General features: G+C 37.2%; 2 protein-coding genes across 11 annotated transcripts in view; one reads left to right on the top strand and one right to left on the bottom strand.

Annotated features, from left to right (window-relative positions):
- LOC139978689 (uncharacterized) overlaps positions 1 to 14,866 on the bottom strand; it is a 46,561-nt gene extending 31,695 nt beyond the window's left edge. For 2 of the 5 annotated variants that reach the window (XM_071989094.1, XM_071989098.1), the window contains exons 1-3: positions 14,575 to 14,866; positions 3,525 to 5,859; positions 4 to 115 (exon numbers count right to left, since the gene is read on the bottom strand). In XM_071989094.1, the coding sequence (XP_071845195.1) occupies positions 4 to 115; positions 3,525 to 5,424 (2,012 nt within the window). In that variant the 5' untranslated portion in view covers positions 5,425 to 5,859; positions 14,575 to 14,866. Of the gene's footprint in view, positions 1 to 3; positions 116 to 3,524; positions 5,860 to 6,634; positions 6,881 to 7,359; positions 7,489 to 14,317; positions 14,552 to 14,574 lie in introns of those variants that run through there. The other 3 variants (XM_071989095.1, XM_071989097.1, XM_071989096.1) reach the window with 3 other exon arrangements.
- Positions 123 to 26,613, top strand: part of LOC139978694 (uncharacterized) — a 29,229-nt gene continuing 2,738 nt past the window's right edge. The window contains exons 1-8 of one of the 6 annotated variants that reach the window (XM_071989109.1): positions 123 to 622; positions 20,841 to 20,875; positions 22,090 to 22,274; positions 22,800 to 23,000; positions 23,378 to 23,530; positions 24,123 to 24,299; positions 25,404 to 25,781; positions 26,503 to 26,548. In XM_071989109.1, the coding sequence (XP_071845210.1) occupies positions 22,947 to 23,000; positions 23,378 to 23,530; positions 24,123 to 24,299; positions 25,404 to 25,685 (666 nt within the window). In that variant the 5' untranslated portion in view covers positions 123 to 622; positions 20,841 to 20,875; positions 22,090 to 22,274; positions 22,800 to 22,946 and the 3' untranslated portion in view covers positions 25,686 to 25,781; positions 26,503 to 26,548. Of the gene's footprint in view, positions 623 to 19,806; positions 20,322 to 20,840; positions 20,876 to 22,089; positions 22,275 to 22,799; positions 23,001 to 23,377; positions 23,531 to 24,122; positions 24,300 to 25,403; positions 25,782 to 26,443; positions 26,549 to 26,613 lie in introns of those variants that run through there. The other 5 variants (XM_071989111.1, XM_071989110.1, XM_071989108.1 and 2 more) reach the window with 5 other exon arrangements.

Genomic DNA, 26,613 nt, shown 5'->3' with positions numbered 1-26,613 from the left:
TACCTATTCACATGTTTTGTCTGTTCTCCTTCACTAATGTTGGTTAAGTCTCTATTACAAATCTGGCAGACCACTGGTTCCATCCTCTTAATCTTTCCGTTTCGTTTCAATTTACCTGGAAAAGTTCCGATAAAAATAGCAAATTTAAATCAGAGACAGCCTTCCTATGATGACCTACTGTGAGCTATCATAGCCATTCCCATTAACTGTACTGCTACTTCACACAAATTTTGTGAACAAAAGCTACCAAAATAGTGAATCCCAGGTAAATTGATACACGTGTCGACTGTTCATAAATAAAGAATTTCAATATTACAATATCGTCTCCTCATAAATATTAATCATCAATTACGATATGACTCAATGATATCTGTAGTAGCTTTCTTTAATTAACTGGCATTTCAGTTGCCATAGAAACCCACAAGACCATTCATCTTAATACACATGTACACAACATGAAGAACTGAAGAAATGAACAAGCAGATTAGAAGTTAATAGATTGTATCTGGGCAAGCACAACATGATGAAGATTTCTTTCGAACTTTTAGTTCAGATACTGTACATATCAACAGGGAGCTTCTTTGACAGCAATATAGATTTATAAGTAACAACACACATGCAGGTAGGCCTTATTATATTCATTTCTGATCTTACAGCTTCAAGAATATATATATACCTTATTCAGTATATAGGAAGCACATACTAGAACAATATTGTCTTTGTTGAAGATTGATAGGCTTGCTAGCTTCATGTTAGTTCAGAACTCAATCATCATATCAAATAGCAAAGACGGAGAACTGTCAGCAAATAGCAAGGCAGTATTTTACTTGTCCATAATGAAGGGTCATATCCAACTGACCAGATCGGAAAATCTTTGTAAAATGATATTTTCTATTATATATATATATTTCTTGATATAAGTACAGTACAGTATATGAACAGTACAAGAGACTTTTTTTTCAATTATTTCAATAATACTGAGTACCTCTAAAAGTATAACTAGTTTTGAATTCTTGTTTTCCACTCATAGATTCAAATTTACTGTGTAAAAACTAAGAAGACACAATCCATTTTAGGGACGTATTCTCAAAAAGCTTTTAGGTTTTCCCAGAGAAAATCTGTTTTTTCTCTAATGATTACTTAAACAGTTCATTTGGTTGTCTAAAAGGATTGAGTAGGATGGATCTATCTCCATAATAAATGCCTTAAAATGTTCTGCTTTTATCTCGGCAACCATCTCAATGATGGTTCCCAATATCCCATTGAAGAGGCTCAGACCACAGTATGCATTATCAAGGTCACCCCATGGCCCATTATAAACTATTCATGTAAGCATTAATTAGAGGATTCAAGTAATTGACTTTGAAGATTCCAGCAAAGTAAATCTAGATATTAAATACTGTAACAAAAACAAAAAACTCTCCACACCTTAGGAACGATACTGTAAGTGTGTAATACTGCAATCATCTTCTTGAATGAGGTTACATGAACTATTAGTACTTAGGATTTCAAGTGTACATGCCATAAACTATTATACAACACCTAATTATATTCCGGCCATTTGATTGGTCAATTGCTCGTCAATTGCATGCAAAATCCACTCTATTGCACTCTATGAAATAGAACCATGGGTTATACTTGTTTGATAGCACTTTTTTCAATGGTTAGAGAGCAGAGAAACCTGTCTGTTCAAAACAATCTGTTGCATGAGTGCATTTTACATCCAATTATATCCAAATTTGAAGGTGTTGTATAAAACAAATAATGAATGGTTTCCATTCGTGCAATAGTGCAAATATTTCATTCATTGAAAGATGTAATTTGTTCCATTCAACTCGGCTGCGCCTTGTTGAATGGAACATTCCATCTTTCAACTCATGAAATATTTGCACTATTGCACTCATAACCATTCGTTATGTGTATACTATCTGATTGCTCTTGACTAGCTTCAATGATTGAATCATGTCCAATCTACTACTACTACTACACAGACCAATAGAGCTCTATGTACATGTCCTTTAGCACAAATATGGCCTGATAGCCCTACATGTACAATCATAACATTTAAGAGCTGTAATTTAAATGGTTAACCAGTATCGGAACAATTTCATTACATAACGACAACCAGAGTGAAGCCCATTCCAGTGGTTTACTTGCAGTGACAGTATATGCAGAACAAGCTTTCAAATAGTTTACTTATTTCTGGTACATTCTATTTGTATGTCTTGCAGTATGATGTATCAAGGAACTGTTACTTGGGAACTAACCCTTTAATAATTCATCTAAATCATCTTTAATAATTGATGGATTATGAACACAAAACTCAACAAAATCATTACCAGTGACCGAATTGCTCTACAGGAACCAGTTTACTCCCTGGATCTCATAGCAGTTTTGTCAAATTTGTCTTTGAGAGATACATATATATAGTTTTCACATTTTGGCAATTGCTGACCTTTGACCTCCACCATAAACATAGAGATCTTTTCTCATTAGAAGCCATAATACTAATATGATGATCTCATGAAGTTTCCTATCTTGAGATATTGTGCTAACAAGGTTTTCAGGATTTGGCCGCTAATAAACTTAAATGACCATAGGCCTACACTAAATTGTGTAAATTTTTACACTAGATACTTAAAGCGATCATACCATGCATATATAAAGCTCCTTTGTTTTTCAGGTTCTGGAGATTTTTCACATTTTGCCCTCTGCTGACCCCAAATGACCTCTGACCTCCACCCAAAACAGTAGAGTTCTTGTACTCATTATAGGAAAGTTACATGCACAATATGAGAGCCAATAAAGTTTCCCATTTGGGGATATCGTGTTTACAAGGATTTCAAATTTTGACCCCTTGTGACCTGAACTACACCAAATCCTATAAAAACTTTACACTGCATAAGGCTATCCTACCATGCATACATGAGCTCCTTTGATATGCTCAAGTCCTGCAGATAGTGTTGTCACGATTTTCACATTTTGCCCTCTGCTGACCCCAAATGACCTTGACCTTCACCAAAAACATTAGGGTTCTTGTACTAATTATGGATAAGCCACATGCCATATATGAGAACTGCAAAGGTTACCCATCTTGAGATATCATGTTTACAAACTAGGGCATCACACGTCTTTTTAGAGGTACAGTACTCCAGGACAGACAGCCAAAATCAACTTGGGGGTCGTCAAACGTTGTTAACATCAAGGTCAGATTGCATTATAACTAATTATCCCCTAATATGTAAAACGATAAATTTGTGCCAAGGGGCAACCAGTATAGTCCCCAACAATTTGCCATGGAAAAGAAAAATCAGGGTTTTATCAGAATAAAACTTGAAGCTGTTCTATGAGAAGAATTATGCAAAATTGTATCAAACAGGTCGGATGTAGCAGAGTCCAATTTGACGAATGTATAGTAGAATACGGATTAATTCATTAGAAGAACTGCCATCGTTTCAATGTTGCCATGGCTACTTAACATCTGAAAAGCATTATTTCTTAATATTATACAATTGTGATCTTACCTGGTGCTTTGTCATTGCTGGTTGTTGAGGTGTCATTGTTAAATTTCTCATGGAGACATATTAAAGCATGGTCATTCATGTCCCCTTCTCCATCTGGAAAAATGTCTTTCGCAGTACGGTTACAACATGGACAGCAAATTGCAGGACATTTACTGGGCATTCCTCTCATTCCTTTCTTTGGAGTCTCAGAAGACACACACTCCTTGCCATTATCACCCTGGACTTTCTGTGATACTCGCTTCAAAGGCGAGAGGGCATTAAAACTGTTTGACCTCTGGACTTTTGGATCCACATTATCATCTTTTGTCTTTTTGTTGCCGATGTTTTGTCCTTTCTTTGGAGTCTCAGGAGACACACACTCCTTGCCATTATCACCCCGCCTATTCTGTGATCCGTTCTTCGAAGGCGAGAGGGAACTTAAACTGTTTGACCTCTGGACTTTTTGATCTACACTATCGTCTTTTGTTTTTTTGGGCCTTCCTACCTTTCCTTTCTTCGGTGTCTCAGGAGAAACACACTCCTTGCCATTATCACCCCGCCCTTTATGTGATCCTCTCTTCAGAGGGGAGAGGGAATTAAAACTGTTTGACCTCTGGACTTTTCGATCCACATTATCGTCTTTTGTTTTTTTGGGCCTTCCTACCTTTCCTTTCTTCGGTGTCTCAGGAGAAACACACTCCTTGCCATTATCACCCTGCCCTTTCAGTGAACCTCTCTTCAAAGGGGAGAGGGAATTAAAACTGTTTGACCTTTGAACTTTTTGATCTACACTATCGTCTTTTGTTTTTTTGGGCCTTCCTACCTTTCCTTTCTTTGGAGTCTCAGGAGAAACACACTCCTTGCCATTATCACCCCGCCTATTCTGTGATCCGTTCTTCGAAGGCGAGAGGGAACTTAAACTGTTTGACCTCTGGACTTTTCGATCCACATTATCATCTTTTGTTTTCTGGGGCCTTCCTACCTTTCCTTTCTTTGGAGTCTCAGGAGAAACACACTCCTTGCCATTATCACCCCGCCTATTCTGTGATCCGTTCTTCGAAGGCGAGAGGGAACTTAAACTGTTTGACCTCTGGACTTTTCGATCCACATTATCGTCTATTGCTTTTTTGGGCCTTCCTACCTTTCCTTTCTTTGGAGTCTTAGGAGAAACACACTCCTTGCCATTATCACCCCGCCTATTCTGTGATCCGTTCTTCGAAGGCGAGAGGGAACTTAAACTGTTTGACCTCTGGACTTTTCGATCCACATTATCATCTTTTGTTTTTTGGGGCCTTCCTACCTTTCCTTTCTTTGGAGTCTCAGGAGAAACACACTCCTTGCCATTATCATCCTTTGTTTTTCTGTTACTGCTGCTTTTGGCTTTCTTTGGTGTCTTAGGAGAAACACACTCCTTGCCATTTTCACCCTGCCCTTTCTGTGATCCTCTCTTCAAAGGGGAGAGGGAACTGAACCTGTTTGACCTCTGTACTTTTCGATCCACATTATCATCTTTTGTCTCTTCGTCACTGCTGCTTTCCGCATCCGAGACATCTTTCTTGTTCTTAACTTTCCGAGTTGTCTGGACTCTTATCCTATTTCTACCACCTGTTGGAGACTCATTTTTGCCTTTAATCCCAGCTGGAGAAGCACTTCTATGACTCCTTCCCCTTTTACTCTCTCTTGTGACACTTTGCGATGCCCCCCTCTCCAAAACACGCTGACTTCCCTCTGGTGATTGTTTTCTTCTCTTCCTACGCAACGCTGTCGAAGCTTGAAATTCCGAAAGGTCACCGTTGCTCTCGTTTAACGCGGCCGACGATACTCCAGCTTTCAAGGCGTTGATCAGTTCCGCGTTCGAGTCACTTACTTTTCGAGCTTTCCTCTTTCTTCCTGCAAGTCTCCCTCCTATCCCTCTCGGCATTTTACAGCATTTAGAAGACTCTACTCAAAAACTGGCCTTCACGTCGGGAGTGACAAACAAACAAACACTACCTTACATGTATGAAATGTACAGGTACTGTACCCGCTACTGGAAGACGAACGCTAGTTTTGCGTAAAAGATATTAATTTGAAAAAAATCAGACAAACGATCATGTACAAATAAGGCGCGAGTTAAGAAAGTCATATAAAGTTTCCTTCATGTACTGATTATCATGTCACATCACTACTGTAGTTACAGAGTGCTGTTATCTCACTGGCCATATCCTTCTATGAGGACTGATCCCTCTTAGCTTCCTGCATTTGCATCCTCTTCTCATTTACCCTCTCACGATGAGCAATCAACTCTGGAAGATTCTCCTTGAAATTTTCATAGTCCTTTCTCCTGATTTCATTCAGGTCTGGCAAGAAATACTGCCTGTTAAAATATAGAAGTTACAAAAAAAGTTTATAATTTAAGCAACTGGGTTTGTAATCTAGCTTTTCTTTCTCACACCAAAAGAGGGAGGGGGTGGGGGAGGGGGGTTGGGGAGAAATATATGTGATGTTGGTAGTGGACAAGGCATAAACTGGACAGGTAGGGCACAGGGTACAAATTATTAGTATTAGTTTTGGAACTTGTTCATTTAATAGACAAATCTCTTTCATACTCATGAATGATGAGCTTTAGTTTAGTGTCAGTCAAGATGTTCACAGTAAGTCAAAACCCCCCAGTAAAGTACAATATCCCCATCTCAAATGAAATCTATTTAATCAAGTGAACTTCCACTTTCTGTACTTCTGAGCTATTTCTACAACACATGATGGTAATACAACAAATGCCACATGGCATTATGGAGCACACAAAGGTATATTACATGTAAAAAAATAATAGCAAGCTTTTACTGTGGGCTGATAAACTCAACTATAAAGAAGCTCAAAGAGGTTATACTTCCACAGTAAAATAAATATGACCTAAAAATAGTTAAAGAATTACAAGTAAGTTTATTAGAATTTGTAGAAATTGCCTTCAGTTGCACATCTATATCATATACATCAGACACTTTCTTGGGAAATTCCACCTATAAAGTTACAAGAGAATACATGTTGAAGCTTACAATATGCCATATATATGTTATTCCATGGAATATGTCAGCAAGCAAAGAATAATGCAAGTCATAGAGTTCCAAGCAAAATGAAGCATTCATACTAACCAGTGTCTTTCTCTTCCTCACTCATACTTTACCAGTACGAAGAATTGTCAACAATTCTGCCAAAGGGAGGATTTTAAATCCTATTCGCAAGTTGCCTCCATAGTGTACAATAACAGAAAGTTCTAGACTATGATCACAGCATTGCTACAGTACACAGTGCAGTTAGATTCTACAGTGCATATCATATATACAACCTGAACTAATAAAATACTCAAAAAAGGTCAACTTCCAACACCACTGTGTGGTACACTATCTAGCTGTTTACTACTGCAATATTTCAAAAGGTAATTACATTACTGTACTTTGACCTGTGGAAGGGTTTTTGTTTAAGCTACGTAATACAACAACCAATCAGACTTATATGGCTCAATGAAATGATCCACAAGATAATAGTTATCCACAATTGATCTGTAAACAGTTCAAGCATCACGCTAATAACTAAATGAATTGACACCTGGTCACATCGTTCAGAATAAAATTCCATGATGTCAATTTAACAAAAATTGGCAGAAATGACAACCTTAAGAATACAGCTGAACCTGTCTCTGGCCAAATGGCGTTTACAGTAGTTTGGAGACATCTGTCGCTTATCTCCAATACTCCTTTTCTGGTTATTGTTTTTATCTAAACGGAAACTCTAACATCAACAATGATTAATTTACATAACTTAAGGAACTCTCTCTTAAACAGACATTGTTCATTTCCTGTCCATTCTATAAGCTTACTTTGAAGAACTCCTGCACTCCTATATACAGTATGGTCATGGTGATATGATTCCTGGAATCCAACAGTTGCAGATCTACTACCACAGCAAGTCTAGCATTGAACGTAATAAGATATGCTGGTGACAAAGCCATATATGCTTCTGGACTAAAACATTAAGGAACCACTAGCATAGCATACACTGAATGTAACATATACAGTATACTAGTGACGTTATGCTGTACATTTCTCTACATGGCTCCAACATTAAAGAACTGCTAGCATTGCATACATGTATTAGTAGAACGACAGGGTTCTGAAAGGTTACATGCATTGTAATATGGATACAGGTAAAACCAACAACAAAACAGGTGCAACAATATTCATGTAAGGAAATGAAAGGGATAAAGTCAAGTATGCAGTCCAACTCTATGATGAGAAACCCATATGTTCAAGTAGTATCATTTAAACCAAGTATCTCCTAAACAGGTATTACACAAGGTTAACTGCACTGTTAATAAGGGTATCACATCCTGGCTTCTGTTGACTAAAATCAACCACTGAGCGAATGCTCAGACATTATCATACGTAACAAGCAAAGTTAACAATCACTGCATACAACGCTACACAGATATATTCGATTTCAACATTTGACCCTAATTTCTACAGAAGCCTCCCACCTGTAGAACTTAGGCTAACCTGTGTCATTGGGACGGATAGGGGGGCTTAAGGTTAGGGTCTAAGGAGAGAACCTTTGAGTATGTGGGTCTTTAAACTAATGTCTACATACTGTGGGGGGAACAAACATACTCTAAGTCCACACATTTAAGCTGATGTATGCATTAATTTAGATCTAGTTTTAACCATGCAAAGTAAAGATTGTAACACTGTTCAAAATCAATGACAATTGCAGCTCTTTGAATATCAAGGTTCTTTTACACAGATAATAGCCAGTAAATTCTTTATTTCAATTTACAGAATTACAACCCTTCTATTCTCTTTTATGCTTTAACCATTTAACACTGTCAGAGAATGTATTTTGCAATATCCAGTCTTGTCCACCCACAATTGCAAGGTCAGAGGTGCACCTGTATCCCGGTCAGAGGAGACATTACAGTACTCCACAGAAAATATCAGAGGTACAGTACTGGACCAGAAAACAATCACAGGCTGTCAATTAATTCAGACTGCAATACAAGTTCATTCATAGCAGACATAGCTCTGCATTGAGACATTTGTTCCCTAATCAACTGTCCGTGGTGATCCAAAGTTTTACTGGCTGCTAAAGATAAATCGGTACACACAATGTATTTTTGTATAATATTGCACACTCTGCTTTTAGCTCAAATTAAATATTTGTGTTGGTATGTCATAGAAAGTCAAAACCTTGAGTGCTAATTGTTTCTATACAGCTGTTCCAGTTTTGAAGGTGTTTGCCTTTTAAATGTGCTAACCCTATGAAATGTTCCATTAAAGCTTAAAACATGGATGGATCTCTCCCAGGCCTTAAAGAGACTCAACTGCTTTATTTCTGATCACAAATCTAAAACCACAAGTCAAGAAGGCTTTAATAGTGGTTCCTTGACAATACTTTTGTGTAGGGACAATCAACAGTTACCACTGCCTGACACAATAATATTCAAGTTTTACCACTAATGACTTTCAACTGATCAGCAATGATCTTGCACTGATGTGAACCTTCACATGTTGAATGAATTCGACTGCCAGGACTTAAGTCATAATTAGACATAAACATATCGCTCTGATGATGTTGGTAGATCCCGGTAGACTAGAAAATATGATCAGCACTAGTAGGTACTACAGAAATTCATTGCTAGAAGATTGAAATTTCCATCACAAATCAGTTGCTTAAGTACTGAAGCTCACAGTGACATGCAGTAATACTGATATTTTTTCGTCTCGGCAGAACTTTATTGTCTCACTTTCAGTGTAACATTCATAGGAATATTTTCGCGAACAAAGTGGCAGCCATCATCTTTGATCTTGGATTGGATAGGGTCTGAAATTTACCTCAGTGTTTTTAAAGTTAGTAATATGCCAAAAAATGAGGAGTGTTAATATTAGGATGCATCCCAGTTTTGAAGTACGAAATTAATTGTATAAATATTTTTTTTAAAACATCAAAGAAATTTTTCAGTGTGCTTCTATGACATCACACCTGTTGCTCCATGTTAACTTTGGGTAAAAATACAACTTAAAATACTGTTATCTGGAAAACGGTACGATAGGATTGAATGCAAAAGTCACCAGGACGCTTTAAACACGTTCCTCTTTCCAATCGGTCAAAAAACAGGTTTTCATCTGGACAATCCTTTTATTTCCCAACATTTGGTTCTGATAATCTATTTCTGACAAAAGATGATCCTCCTGAGTATAAAACAAGCAAGGCTTATATTAGCATTGAGTTGTAAAATGCCCAAATGGACTACTATCCAACGATGAAACTTGATTTTCCTATCACAATGTTCTATACACAGTTAATTGAGCAAATTCAATAGATATCATATACGGTGTACTTTTGACACCAAGAACAGATACATTGTCATTTATTTGGATTCATGCCACACAGTCCATTCAGATACAAATACAACTCAAGTTTTTCTACTTTAGCTGCATACTGTACTTTACACGAAGCATGTGTGATATGTGTATCTTGAACCCCATATACACAGTGAGCAGCTCATTTTGAAATGTAATACATCAATATGATGTATGAAGGAAATTTCTTGGCTTATTTTCTGCAAAGTAAAAATGACAATTATGACGTCATAACTGTAACCGAGTAATCTTGAGAACAGCTGTGCGATTAACCGACTACAAAAGAAAGAGTCGACTATCAGCACTAGTTGTGGCGGGATTGCAAGATTGCGACTCATCTTTATAAACGTACACCTCCCCATGTATGTATTACAGTGTATTTTATTTGCTCCATAAGTTTGTGAAACATTAAGTCGTTCATTTACATCTTTGATTGTATTGGCCTAGAAGTTGGTAATCACACATAACACTAAATAATATGTTATGCCAGTTCCACGAAAACAACCCTATTGTCATATGAACTAATCAGTAATTGATTGAACACTAGTGAGATGGAAGCAGAGGAACCAGAAATAAGTGGATATTTTTCTGGTCTGGTCCCTTTGTAACATAGATAGTGCAATGTTTAACCCCCCCACCCCCCACCCCCAAGATAACCATCAAGATATATCTTATGAAAAAAGAAAAAAAGAAAAAAAGAAATATAAGGAAAAAAACAGGAATTACAACTCAGATGAATTGCTACTGTATGCAGTACAGTACTGTAGGTATTGTTTTAGTTTTCACTTAAGTGTATTGAGTCTTAGAGAAATTTAAATGACATGATTAAGAGAATTCCAAAAGGGTAAACCTGTGCTACGAATTTGAGAATGGTTTAGACTAGTTCCAGAGTAAGGATGGTGTCTAGCATATTCATTGAACTAGTGTAATAGGAGTTATAATTTAAACTGCAAGTATGAAGTTATTAAGAGCTGGTGGGTGAAGACCACAATGAAATTTGTACATAAAGATCCCTAATTGGTACTTGTACAAATCACATAAAGTTAATGTATTTGGAGTCTATAAAGAGAGGAGCAGTATGTGAGATGTAATGAGTCTGCTTTATATTGCAGATAGTATGTTTCTTTAACTTAAATAAACTGTTAAAAAGGGTTGACTGTGTATTGCCCCAGACAAGAAGAGTAAAGCTGAGATGGGAATGCAGAAGAGCATTATACATGCTAAAGAGTGACTTTTAAGGTAAACAATTCTTTGGTCTATTGATTACACCATAGGATTTGGAAAACTTTTTGCTGACCTCAGAGATGTGTTGTTTCCAAGTCAACTTATCATCAATGGTTATCCCTAAAAATAAAGCATGGGGGTGAAGCATCAACTTCATGCCCATCCAGTATAACATTAATGTTACTTTCTGAGTATTTGACCTTGTTATTAAAAATTTGTAATTTTTTTTAAAGAATATTCAGAGAGAGTTTATTTGTTCTGAGCCAGTCAATGTTTGAGAATTCACTAGCAGCTTCAGCAAGAGTATCACGTAAGTTCACATTTTGTAGGAATATTGTGGTATTGTTGGCAAACAAGATAAAAGTTGAGTTCACAGAGGACTTATAAATATCATTTAGTTTATAGAGAATAAACAATAGGGGCCCTAGTATAGAACCCTGCGGTACACCAATATTATTTAGGAAACAATCTTAGGAGGAACTAACAAACTGTACATAATTACATCAATTATGGAGATAACTTTAAAGCCAGTGATGGGCTGTACCACAAACATCATAGGCAAACAAATTCATTTAAATAATATATGATGACTTTCAAAAGCCTTAGAAAGATCAATGAATATGGCAGAAGTTGTAAGCCTATTACCAAAACCTCTTGAAATTTTACCTATGAGACTTAAATCAGCCATATAAGTAGAATGGTTATTGCCAAAACCATATTGGTATGAATATAGAATTTTATGTTTTGTAATAAACTTTTAAAGTCTATCATATGTAGTGTTCGACCGATAATCGGTTAGACAATCGGCATCGGGCCGATTATCAGACAATCGGTAAATAATCGCCATTGGCAAAATCCATTGCGCTACCGATTATTTGGAACCGATTATTACGTTCCACATAAAGGATTGTATTTTTCCACGCTTTTGATACACCACAACCACAACGGGAGAAAAATTTAGATCATTCGATTCAATGCTATTCATAGCCTGGGAAGGTGCGCTAATCTACCGTGTAATGGTATCGCAAGTCCCTCCCACAAGTTTGTACAAATGCTGTTCGATACACTATCCAGTTTTGGCAGTTAACATCATACAGTATACCCGCGATAAACTTAGGGGGACGACGTAATTATTTTTTTTCACTTCGCTTCTTGCATCTAACAAAACCTCCTGTTATCATGTTAAACGATTGATAAGATAGATTAATTGTCTCGACTAATAAAAACAAATCAAAATACTTTTGAACCACTTTGGCCGTTTCACCGTAGGTGAAAACTGGAAAGTGAAAACAATAACATTAGGCTTTGTTCACTGTGAGTTCTACGTACATTAGGCTAGTCTGGATAGAGAACGGTTGAGCTTCATAACTGTTCAGTTTGAAAATGTGCCCAAGATTTTACAAATGGTATAAAATGATGAAATCAAGGCGCCAAATATTCCTAAAAATCCCTCAACACGTTTGGCGACAGTCCTCAGTAGTTCTACTGCATTACAGTATTTTGTGATTAGGCAAACATTCTTACGCAAATTTTTGCGAAAAACCCGAAGAAACTTTTTTTCCCCTGACCGCATGTACTGTGTACCATATGTGCTAAAATAACTCCTTACCGCAACCGACTAAAAGCAAGTCTGATTTCCAGTGACACGCGCAACAAAGTCAATGGGACTTTAGTGTGTGATTTCTCCTACATGTAGTTAAGTCAATGGAGAAGCGCCATTGACTTACTGTGTATGATTGTTTGAACAACGTTCGATCTGAAGTTTTACCTCGCAGATGGTAATCAATGAAAACTTGAAGCAAACGTTTGGGATTGTTTTATTTTTCATAATAAAATAAAACTGTTAGCAAACTGCTTATCCATTAAAGAGCCTGTGTAAGAATATGTGTAAAAGTACTGTAAGTTGGCCTGACGTTTCGATCCTGCTAGGATCAAAACGTCAGGCCAACTTACTCTTACACATTGAGATTATATATTTCGATATCAGCTAACGAAATAACAAATATTTTATTTACGTGCGATATACTTTTCACTTTATTTGGGTTGGAGTTGCAACACTGATAATGGTTTTAATAGCAGTTGTAAAAGCTGTCCCTAACTTTATCATTTTTCATTTCGTAGCCAATGGAGCCTACTATTTTCCCCTTCTGTAGTCTGTACAGCACTGTCATTAGCCTAGCTGTGTTGTGGCAGGATTGCAATATTGTGACTCCGAATTACAGTGTTCTTTACTTGCTCCATTAATCTCTACTGTGAAAAGTTAAGTCGTTCATTTACATCTTTGATTGTATTGGCCTAGAAGTTGGTAATCATGCATACCACTAAATCATACATTAGACCAGTTCCACGAAAATGTATAATCGGTTATCGGCATCGGCCGATTGTTTCAGGAATTAATCGGTAATCGGTAAAACCGATTGTCATACAATCGGTCGAACACTAATCATATGTAATACGTTCAATGATTTAGAAATGAAAGGTAACACAGATATTGGTCTGTAATTTGAGAATTGCTTCAGGTCCCCACACTTAAAAATTGGAACTACCTTAGTCTCAATTTTCAGCTCTGATGGAAAGACTCCACTTGAAAAAGACAAATTGATCATATGGGTTAGTGGTATTGAAATAATATCAGCTACACGGTGTACTGTGTAGTCTGTTAATCTTAGTTTAGTTAAGTTTAATAGAAGGAAAAAAGGATCAGGAGAGACACTCAAGTCCCCATCAAGGACCCTATAGGAGAGGGAAAAAATGAAAATACAAACACTCAGACCCGATTACAATGCTTAAAGTGTTTGTCCAAAGCATTCTTAAACCCATTCACACTACTTGCAAGAACAACTTTCTCAGGCAAACCGTCCATATGCCAATGCATGTATGATGCATTAGGCTACTTAGCCTAGGTCCTAACATAAGGCTGTTGCCATAACCCAAATTATATGGTTGGCTCAACTTGGCTGCAGTCAGTACCATGCGCTTTAATTTATTATAGGAGCCTCAGTTGAAATAAATAACCCTAGGGTTAATTAGGTGTAGGTTAAGAAAACTTAAGATTAACGTAAAGTGTCTACAGTAGGTTTTCACAGTCGCTGTCAATACTAGGCTTCTTCCAAATCGTAGAGATAGTCTGACTTATGGCTAGTATAAGTAGACCTAGGTAACGTTTGTAAATTGTAGTTACATCCAACTTGAGCCTACCTGTATATGAAAGCTGTCGCGAACCCTCCGAGAATGGCACCAAAAAGAAGGGGAAATCTGTACCTCGTAAGTGATACCATGGCGGCAATCGCAAATACTAATGTGTGTAATAACCGTCTTGGTTGAATGGTTTAAGTAAATATAACGGTGTACCTGTCGTTAGCGTGCACTGTACCTACTACTACTACTACCCAAGCGATTACAAAACTCAAGTTCATTTACACCCATGCTAAAAGATTACACAAGTGAATGCCTACCTCGTATTCAAACAGTGTAGTGCCTTGCGGTACTGTGCCTAATGTACATCAGCTCCATACTGAGTGATACCAATTTACCATTCTCAAAATGATACAATTATTTGAGGAGAACAATATTATTTTATGAACAGAACGGTCGTCCTTGATTGCCTGGGTTTGAAGGAACTAATTCTTCTTATCTCCTTGGTCCATGGATAAATCTGCTGGCTTCCCAAATACACCGGAAAGTTCGCCGTACAATTTCCGTTACCTTTTGGAAACACTAAAACACTTTTGAATTTACTTTAGCACTATGCAATCTGGTCAGGTCAAAAGCAAGTAACTTCTGGTTTAGGGATTGCGCAATCAGACACCGTTTCGGGATACTCCCTGTATTGCAAAACTCAGCATCACAAAAGCAACAGAAAGCGTGGCATCCAAGTGGATGTGACGTTCATGGACATTTTGCTTGCAAATAGCGTTTCCTGCGTTGAAGCATATAATAAGAATAATAATGACAGAAAATTTTTTAAATTTTGTTGACGGTTACGTTGGCCACATTAGACATTTGAAAATTTTTACCTTTAGCGAGAGTCTGCTCCAGTCTTCTCGAAAATATATACATCTATCTATCTATCTATCGATATTTATATATATATATACATATATCGATATCGATTTAGATATAGATATATATACATATATATATATATATATATATATATATATATATATATATATATATATATATATATATAGTAGGTTGGCGTCTATCTTGGCGCAGAGTGCTCTATGTCCATTGGACAGAGCGTAATATATGTTGATACTAGATGAGACTAGTGGAACACTAGTAGTTGTTACTCGGAGTTTCACGCGTTATAGCGATCTTCAGACAACTATATATATATATATATATATATATATATATATATATATATATATATATTATTTTATTTTTTAATTGAAAACGTAATGAGTTGGAAAATTTTAGAACAGTGCAAAAACTTCCAGCCTCCACCGGGATTCGAACCCGGGCCTCCCGCTTTGTACGCGGACACGCTAACCAACTAGGCCATGGACGCTGATTGTATGTCCAGAGGTTCGAAACCGGTAAGGAAGTTCGTAATTTCACTGTAGGCGTTTGTCACCTGTATCGAACAATACTAGTTCTGTCACCAAAAACAGAACTAGTATTGTTCGATACCTTCCCCTTCCCCTTACCCCTCTCCCTTCCCTTCCCCCTTCCCCACCCCACTCCAGGTGTAAGCACATACACAGTATTTCTACTCTCATGTACGTCTTTGGTCCGACCTAGAATGTTAGATATGCGATTGAAAGGCCCATTTAATGATTCAACATTCCAAGGGACTTTAGAGCGTAGTCCTATGTGGCGTTACTGGACTGGTCACTTTTTCTTTTTGCTCGGCCCGACAGCAGAATAAAGAAAGTGCACACCTGACGGATATCTAGATGGATGTCCGTTTGGTTTATTTACTGAATATTTAATATCTTTACTGCATAGGCAGATGGATTCAAACTGGTCACTGCCCTCCCTGTGTCCTATAGGCTATGTGAGGTCGCACCGGCCTAGTTACGCCACTGATAATGATGAGTATTGCCCATATACCAACAACACAGCTTATCAGATATTTTCAAAAACTGTTGGTAACTAAACGGAAATGTAATAATAAGAATTGAAATAACGAATGTTTACCAAACTGGGCCGGGCACGAATCCAGATTGTTTTTATATTTGCAAATGTATAGAAACATCGATGAAACATTTGTCTCTGCGAATAAAGTAATCGTAACAAAAGGTACTATTTTTCATAGCAAACAAGACATGTTTACATAAGACTAGTTTTCATAATATATGTAGACCTGTTTTAGCATTACTATAATCTCACGTTTTGCTTTCAAAGGGGGTGGGGGATAAAGTGATTAATAGCCTAAATGTAGTGTCACCACTGCTCCAAATTGGATATAACCGTTATTCCATAGTTGCACACTCAAATAAGGGTCGGATTAAGCCTACAACCTGACACGTGCAGGGCCCTACTTTTGGCCGTTTTAACAAACTGTGATCACTATTCTACTGTTACTAACTACTTGTGGCACACTGATTCAAAGCTCTTCCACTGGAAGTGACCCACCTTAAGATGCGGTCCACAGAGGAGTCTGGCCGTAAACAATCTAGGCGCAGCTACTTCCTCCACTTTGTGCGTTTTCGGATCTTTCTCTTATCAGAGACGAATTATTATCAGTTTAGGCAACCTTTCTTATAGCCCCCCCCCAACCCACAGAGCGCCCTACGACATACCATAAACGATTTCCACAGGCCAGTATATAGGGAACTCCCTAACACTTTTATTCGTTTTCAGCAGTTACAGCTTCCGACCCTCAGGCTTCCAATGTAAGAAAGTTTAAGAGTCTGAACAAGAAGTACAAGTGTGCTAATCTGACAAATAAAGTAACTAGTCACCATAACCGTATATCCGTCCGCCATACTGCACAAAAGGATCGTAGCAAAAATTACAATGACGAATTTCCTTCATATATTGGTAGCTGTAATATGTTTCAGTGGTGAGTTAGAGGATCGATTGTCTCTTCCGTTTGGTATTATTAAAAACTTTGGTCATTTATAGTTTTCGAGCTTATCATTATAATTCATGAATGATTAGCGACGATCGAGTTCCGTGTTAAGAGAAACTACAAAGGAGTGCGGTACACCGTATTGATGCGTTACATAAATTGATATATTTGATAGGCCTATAGTTGGTTCAAAAAGTCTTAAATTTGACAAATGTACATACAGTTTAATTCCACGTGAATGACTTAATGTATGTTACTATAGTACCAAGTTTTTGCTAATAAATACTTTATATGAGGTTCAAAAAATGGGCGGGGAATGGTTCACCGATGCATGATAATGAGTCCTAATCTTCCCCGGCAGAATGCCACAATTCCCCAAATGAGCCATTTGCACTCGACTGACAATTGGCCCCATCCACCGATCCACAGCGGATTCCTCATTGAAGAAAACATCGAAAAACTATGTAAACTTGTAGGCCTACATTCAAATGTATTGTATTTCATTGGTAACCAAGCAACAAGAGTATAACAGAAGATGACGTCACAGACCGCTAACTATGTTCCACTTCCTGGAATAAGGACGGGTTTATTTGGAAAAATTATCAGTTTCGTTTACATTCAATCAACCTATCTATTGTTAGGGAAATTATAAGGGAAGCTCAACTAACAGTGTAGTAAAAGCATTTGTCTTCCATATCAGTGACAATTAATTGTCTGCTACCGCAATATTCCTCCGAGGTCCTGTTTAGAATATAGGGTGTAGGATGAGTATATATAGTGTGATCACGTATAAGAACAATTTACAGCTATGTGAGAGAAACGTAATATCGCAGGTTGCAGCTAAAAGTTCCGTAATTCATACATCAATACAAGGGCGTAGGAACCGGGGGGGCTGGGGGGGCGCCAGCCCCCCAGTGAAAAATGTGGAGGGGCGGAAGTATCATTCCGCCCCCCCCGCTTCGCAAGTCAGAAAACCCCTTTTTCATTTCCAAATGAGAAAAAAATCTCATTTGGAGCACCAAATTGCATCTAAGGCCTGGTGAAAATGCAAAATTAAGTTTACAAAATGGAGTGGGTGTTGAAGTGTGCTATATTGCACCAAATTGCATCTGAGGCTATCTGGAAATGCAAAAAATCCAAAGGGGAGGGGGACACCCCCTCCCCTTAGACCCCTCCCCCAGGCCGGCCATCAGTCTTCAGCCCCCCACTCAAAAGTACCTTCCTACGCCACTGCATCAATAACATTTGCATAATGAGTTTCATTCAATGGAAAGCTCAGTAAACTAGAGTGCATTCCGTGCATATCAGCTTTGAACAATAGCTGCATCGCTGCAGATCGCCAAGCTAAATATCTATTTGAGAAATTTGTCTTGATGGGCAATATTGCTGAGCAGGTTACGATCAGTGGCCTACCTAGAATAGTTTCAATCACCCGGGCGGATTCTTGATTTGCCACCCCGTACAGGTTGCCGTCCTGGCCGGGGTGCGAATTTTTTTTTCCCAAACAGGTTTGCAAGTGTGCGTAAATAGTCGTTCATGATTGGTCGGAAAAGTTACGTCATCACCATAGAAACCTTCACTTCGAGGTTCTGCATCCATTTGTTGCAACGAAGATATACCCGTTCAAAATTACCCGTAGCTTTTCGTACATATATTTAGATATGTTTGCAATTGGTGTCGACATATTTAGCACACTAGTATTGTATGATCTACTTTGATCGAAGTTTTCTGTGAAGGCATTAATCGATAACATCGCTCAGTGAAAGTTTCGTACAGGGTACATCACACATGCGCTGTAGGCCTATATGTATTATAACTCTGTACATAGTGCAGTGACGGAAATATATCATACTATACACTATACTGTTTTGCGTATATTTACTCAAGACTCGCGTCGTGAAGTTGCTTTTAGTGTAGGCCTACCCTTTCCACGAAACGAATTCTGATTGCAATAGAACGGCTCACGAATCGTGGATAACGTAAACACGAACCAAATAGAATGTAGTGTATGTATCATAAGTGAGGTCAACATGTAATCCAAGCATTAAAAGTAAAGTTAGGGCGTTTGAAGGGAAACCCCTTAACTAGACTCAATCAAGTGTCAGTGTGTAACCCAGTATATGTCTTCGAACTTCCAAGCGATGGCTATTATTTATGCTGACGTCACGAGCAATCTGATTGGCTGAAGACTCCGTAATTGCAAACCTGTTTGGGAAAAAAAATTTCGCGGCCGGGGTAGTGGTACGTCTAATGGAGAGGGGAGTCCCCTGGCCTTTGAAAAACTTGTGTTCATGTAAGGTGGCTTAGATGCAAACTGGTGTTATCTTTGGCTAAGATTTGAAGTGATTAGGCAAATATGTTTAGGAATTATCATTCTATAGTGACTGTTCTTTAAGTTAATAGTTTGTCTTATTGTTCAGTTTAATTGTTCAAAGTATTCATTTTAGTACGCATCCCCATAAATAATTGAAACATTTGGAAAAATGTACAGTTTCATGATTGCGAGTAGCATATTTATTTTGTTTGGGGATGTGGCATGGCGCCGCCTGACTGGTACGCCCCCCCCCCCCCAAAAAAACCGTTCCAAGTTTAGTACGCAACTGTTTACGATATATTGTAGAGTACACTATACTACTTAAACACTACTACAATATTTATCGGCCTTTATACCCTATATGTACTTTTAGTATATTGCTGACCCCTCAAGTGCTGCGTTCACAGAATTTACCGTATTCGGTATCTTGTAGATCAAATTTTCGCGAAATAATTTCAGTGACCACTCCACTGCGTTTCGTACCATCATGACATGAGAACAACATTTGAGAAAAAGAAAACGAGTCGTTGTTTAGAGTAAAGTGAATGCGAAATAACATAAACATGAATACGTAAGGGCAATCACAGTTATCTTAGTGTTAGTCAGTGTACTGGTACCCTTTCCGCGAAGCTTTTTTATTGTGTGTTTTCGACCTTTAGGTGCGATGGTACTGTTTAATTGTCGAATTATTAATACTAACCTATTGGATGTATTCCCGAAGCCTACCAGTGAATTTTGAACGGCCATCTGCAATTTTCCATATTCACGATGGATCAGACTGGAGCAGTTTTCAGAATGAGGTGAATTTGAAGCTTTGCACTCATCAAAGAAGGCATAAGGCTTGCCCTCCAAAGATATAAAATGTATATACTCCAGACATCCATTTTTAACACCATAAAAAATAGTATGAATGAATATATTGCAACATTCTTGTGACAAACAAGATTATTCGGTCATTTTGTTGACATTTATAAAAAGCTGCTGCAGTGTCAACAGTTGATCATCTGTCACTCTGGGTCGCGGGGGGGGGGGGGGGAGGAAGGGGGTGAGGAAGGGGAAGCCAGAATGTATGCTAAGCTCATTTTATATGTTACATCAAATATTATCATGACCTAAGTGTAATTGCAAATTGACTATTTGCAAAGCTGGTACTATCCTACAAAGCAGTGCCATATTGCCATAATAACTCCTTCACTGCAGTGATGTGGTTGGGACTTACAGTAAATGGTACCTGTTATTAAATACTTGAGCAGAATCTTGTCTCACACAAAATGATATATCCATCTGCAACGACAGCCTTCAAAGTTTTCTTGTTTGAATTTTTGCCCGATTTTTCATTTACCATCGTAATCTTTCTAAAAATTTACATTTCATCGTTACAGGAAGTGGCCGGTCTGAGATAAGTGCCAATCTGGAGGTAAGGGCCAATGTGTAGTTTGACTAACATTGTTTGTTTTTATAATACTGTTATTATTTTTATAAATATAATTGATATTTAGTGAATTTCTGTGGTTAAACAACAACTAGCAGATGCTGGGATATCTCTGTTTTTTTTGACATAGAATTATCATTCAGAATTGACTCAAAATTGGAAATTAAATGTCATCATTTTGACTGTCCTATTTTGAAATTAAGTACAAATGGAAGGTCAATTTCTTCCTTTAACTGTAAATTCTCTGTGACCAAGAAGGTTGAATCAAAATCAGGAACCTTTCAAATATAGTAAATACTGACTGGATGAGTATTATACAGGACTTTGTATTGTGAGCATCCCTCTATAGCCCAGAAAGTGTCTTGTATCGGATATTTTGTATGTATATTATATCCTCCTGCAAGAAGGAACTCGCGAAGAAGCCTCATTGGCTTATCAAAGCCGCAAGCTGACCGAAGTCAGTCTCTTACATTCATATTTAACGTCCATGATTATGAATTGTTAATTGTCAACATCTCTGTAACTGGACGACATACATTAATCTGGGAGTGACTCGAACTGGGGACCTTATGATTGAAAGGTACCGGCGTTAACTTTTGTAGTTTTGTAAATTTAACTGTTAACTTTTGTAAATTTTGTAGGTTCTTTATTTTCCTATTTATTGTAAAGAGCCCTCTCAGTCATATATTGCAATCCTATATTTGTGTTGTTCAATTTGAAACAATTTGATGCCATTTACTTATGATTAAACGGTCTCTAGTGACAAAAAAGAGAACCGTCCTGCCCCCCCCCTACCCCCAAAAAACAAAAAATAAACTAATAATATCCAAAATATTGTTGCAAAGAATCAAATAATATCTACTTCTGTATTTACTTCTACTTGAACTTCTGTGCACTGTTTCAATCACACTAGCTTCTTTCACATGAATCTAAACTTAAGATTCCCATATGCATTACTTATCCCATCCTTGCATGAATGAGATAAGCATTTATCGCTCTTGTATTCAGATTAGCATAAAAATAATCCTTGTTATCCTTGTGTAAGCAGAGATTAGCATACATTATCCTGATATCCTCTTACAATTGAGATTATAGCATTCCATATTTTCCTGATAACCCTTTATAAGCTGACATGTGAAGTTAGCATTAATTAGCCTAATATGATATTATATATCCGCCTGGTTTTGTTGACTTCTCAGGTTGCCCGTATGATGACCTGTATTTACCATCTACCATTGTTGTTGACGTACAAAGGATTGTCATGGTACTGGTGAAAACATTTCCTTTGCCTGTGATGGGGGAATCACTCTGGTTGGTCCTCCTTGTAATGAGTGTCAGGACGAAGAAACATGATGGAGATTTGGAAGTAATCCAGTTTGCAAAGGTCAGTTTTAGTAATTTGTTTGTTTGTTCGAACTTGCATACTAAGAGAGGTTGGATATGTGTTTAGAGAATAGTTTATCATTCAGATTGATGTGAGCAAAGCAATTAAAAATCCCATTGATAATATGTATGTAGTTTAGAATATATTCAGTCATTGATAAACTTTAATGCTGTATAAAGTATTGTGTTAGTAGTATATGCTTGAATGTTTTGTCACTTTTTAGCATATATATTTAAACCTGAGACTTTCAGCTCCTGTTTTAAATATAATACCATTTCTTACAAGTGGTGGAGTTGTAGACTGACATATTGATCATCATGGGATATTTCTTCAATGCAGACTGACGAACATGCAGAAGTACAAGCAAAGACAGATTAACGGCCAATTACCTAAACAAACAAAATGTAGCTATGATCAACGTCTCAGTCACACTACAAACTTGTAATCATTTATCTTTACACTCGGCTATCTTAGTAAAAAAGCAGTTTGGTGACACCTTCTGTCTGCTTTATTCTTTCTTGGTAGATCGTCAATCATGCTATCCACTTCAGATCTCAAACGGAGGATCTTCTCTAGGTAACAATGGAGATGGAGAATATACACCCCATATGAGACAGTGATTTACTTCTGTCAGGAAGGATATTCTCTCCTAGGACCAAGTATTGCAAGTAAATGTCTTTTAGGCAGAGAGTGGAGCCGCTCCACAAAACCAACATGTGTATTCAGGTAAGTTGAAAAAAAACTTAGTATGAGCAGTGTCTTTATCATCTGTACCACTTTGTGTTTCAACCGTTTTCCATTGTATGGATATTCTGATGTAATGGTTTCGTTTGTACAGATTAAGTACATGAACAGGGCTCAATTGAAGAAAGTTTGTTGCCTCTTGAACAACAGGATTTAATGTTTTCCTTATCTGAATAGCAAATCTAGATGCTCTAGAGGATTATGAATATCATGAATATTATCTGCCGAACAGAAAGCCATCAGATATAACCAGGCAGTGTGTGCTTGACTAAGACTGATCAAGATTAAGCCTGTATCAAGTTGTGCTGGCTTCAGTGACACTCTTGTGCTAATACTCTAGTTTATTATTTTGTTTTCAGTTGGGTGTGATCTCCCTCTGCAGGGTGCCAGTGGTGATGATATTGATACTGCCTCCAATGAGTACCCAGCGGGTGCAACTGCAGTTCAAATGTAATGATGCTAGTGATGATCTGTTCAGGACTTTTGGCTCCGATGGAATCTGGTCATCAGAGGTAACAATACTAACGATTATCTAATCATAGAAAATCACCTTTTACACAAACTAGGTACCTTTTTATCCCGGTGGTCTTAACTCTAAGTTGATTTAAATACTTTAAATGAGTACTTTTGCTTGATTGGCTCTGCTACAAATCTTCTTTGAATGTGCTTAAACTCTTAGTGTGTATCTCTGTTAGTTGTTTTATTTGTGCATGTTACCTTGTTGAAGGGCTTAAATCTGAATTGTCATAAAGTAAAATATCACATGATTAGCTCACTTTAGACTGTGTATTACCTTCTTTTGATTCGATCCACCTTCAACCTTCAGCAATATCTAGAATTGTCAGTCAAAACTGCAAAGCAAAATTCACTACATGACTATAAACAAACTTTTGCATATCATTCTGGCATTTAGAGAAGTGTGCCCTAACTAGTGAAATGGCTTGAGCACAAGTCTTTTCTGGATGTGGTGAGTTTTTCATCATTGTTACTCTTGCAGCAACAGAGATTTTGCAGTTTATAAATTGCAATATTGAATTGCAACACCTTTATCTTGCTTGATGTTGGAGCCCTGCATTTTATTTTATTTTCTCTCCTCAATTTCAGCAGACGTTGGAGTGCACAGAGACCTATTTCACGGTTACAATCTCTAAAGAGAGTCTTGCTCCAGGAACATCAGCATCAGTCCTATTGGGAGATCAGACATGTGATGCCTATGAGCCTCAGGATCCTAATCATATTAACATTACTAGTGACTATTCCTCTTGTGGTATAACTGTTACGGTAGGCACACACTTTATATACTGTTTGTCATACCTGGCTGCTTATACTTGTAACTGGATACTGTCAATCAAAAACCATTGATTAGTGAAGCTAAAATGGGCTTTAATCTGGAGTCATTGAGTTTAAATAGCAAACACATGCAGTGTGATTGTTTAGGCTGTTTTGTTTGTTAAATTGTTAACAGATAAATTTCCTACCAGCCCAGCTCAGACCTTCCTATCTAACTCCTTCAACAAAGCCATGTTGCACTCTAGTCCAGCACACCCCTACAGTCGAAGTGTGAGTCTTTGGTATGAAAACTGTACTCGATTTTATCCAAATATTGTAACTTTTCCAAGTCCTCAGTTGCTGAATCAAAAGACTCAATTTGATTCCACTTATTAACATTGTTGCCATATATCAGTGATGGTGGTCTACAGGCAGATTGATAACACTTTAAGGCAAACATCTGAGTAATTCTATTATTAGAAATAGGGAGAGACCAAAAAGGCAGTGTTGACCCAAAACATAACAATACAAAAACAAAAAAACAAAACCAAACCAAAACAAAACAACAAAAAACAAACCAAAACAAAACAGAACAAAACAATAAACCAAAGCAAAACAAAACAAAACAACAAAAAACAAAACAAAACAGAACAAAACAAAACAACAAACAAACAAACAAAACAGGAAAACCAACCGAACCCAATCAACCCAAAACAAAACAAACCATCAAAGTGCTTTGAAAGTTTGTGTAAGTATATGTATACAACAAGATGGATCATGGGCAACAAGATGGGGTTTTGCTATGAAAAATTCGTCTTGTTTTCCAATTCAAATCTTGTCTTTTTGTGTAAAATTTTGGTTACCGAGACACCAAATGTTGTTGATAATTTCACTTGGCAACCAGCAATCTGTGAGCAGCAGGTCCTTCTCATATTACAGAGAAAGAAAACAGGGAGGAGGAAAGTCGGTGACGATTGTTGCACTCCCTGAAAGTTTGGTTACCACTTCCCACAGAACTTCCCAAAGAAAGACACATTATTGATGAAACCCCCTAGAAATTATAGAAGATAAACTCATTAACAATGAAACTAGTTATTTCTTGACTTTCTTTTGCAGGAGACCAGTGTGTCAGTGGAGTATAGGAATGTCGTCATAGACGCAGATTATGCTAATTTAGCTCCCGGAGATAAGATCTTGCTTCCAGTAATGTGCTCTATTGCCAAGGAAGACGAAATTGTTCCACAGAGTCACTTTGATGATTACATCCTCAGCAAGTCCATCTCTCAAACAGGTGGAGCAGATATGTTTGACTTCCTTGCGTATCTGTATGAAGATTACAACATTCCGTTGCCTGGAGCAGATTCCCCTCTGACCTTTGATGTTATTCCTTTTCTTTGAGATAGTATCTAATTATCATATAAAGATTGAGGTGGGCGTACAGCAATGCTGGGCTTCAATGGAAGATGTTGCTGTATTCTCCTTGATAGATGATGGGTAATTTAATTTGCTTTGTGTTCCTTAAACTATAAAGTAGTTTCTTAAGCTTGTGATCATTAAAAAGAGTTTGCAGAAAACCTTTGAATGAAAGGACCGAAAGGAAGACTCACAAAGTGCAATAAGAAATCTGCGGTTGAATAACAATTTCTGTAGTTGAATTGTTTCTTAGCTTTTATTGGCAAATCTAAGCTCCAATTGACATAACCTTATTCAATTTAAAGTTAAGGTAATCTGGACTACCATTATAAATTGTCGCAATAGGACTTCCCTTTTGATGAAACAATTCCTAGCTAATTTATGCTCTGGTAAAACCTGAACTTACTATTACTTTTAATTCGTATATACTTATTAGCTTCATATTACACATCAAATGTCAAACCAGGGGCCAATTTTACAAACAGAAATGAAACTTCCTTACAATCTTCTTGAGAATTGTCATGTGGACCTTACTGACAAGACAATTTCTGATTGGTAAATGAATTGATGTTGCATTCCCTGAGGCCAATTGTTTCAGCATAAATTAATCAAAGATTCACCCTAATATAATTAATTGAACTTTAGAGATTTTATAAGAATTTCTTGATTTGATAGTTGATTATCATGTTTGTATTATTATTTATAATTACTAGTAATATCTCTTTCTCTTCATATGAATTAAGGTTTGCTGTGAATGCCAATGTTGTGACTATATTACCAATGGAAAATTTTGTTATTTCAGATTCAGCATCAGTCCATACCTAACAGACTTAATTGGGTCCATGGAGGTAATACCATTCTCTATATAGTATTTTCCTCCAGTTTTCCTTCTACTTTTCATAGTATCTTTTTA

The sequence above is a fragment of the Apostichopus japonicus genome, chromosome 13 (genome assembly GCF_037975245.1).
Source record: "Apostichopus japonicus isolate 1M-3 chromosome 13, ASM3797524v1, whole genome shotgun sequence".
Classification (NCBI taxonomy): Eukaryota; Metazoa; Echinodermata; class Holothuroidea; order Aspidochirotida; family Stichopodidae; genus Apostichopus; species Apostichopus japonicus.
Note: the sequence above shows the minus strand (reverse complement) of the source record. Positions and strands in the feature narration are given on the sequence as shown.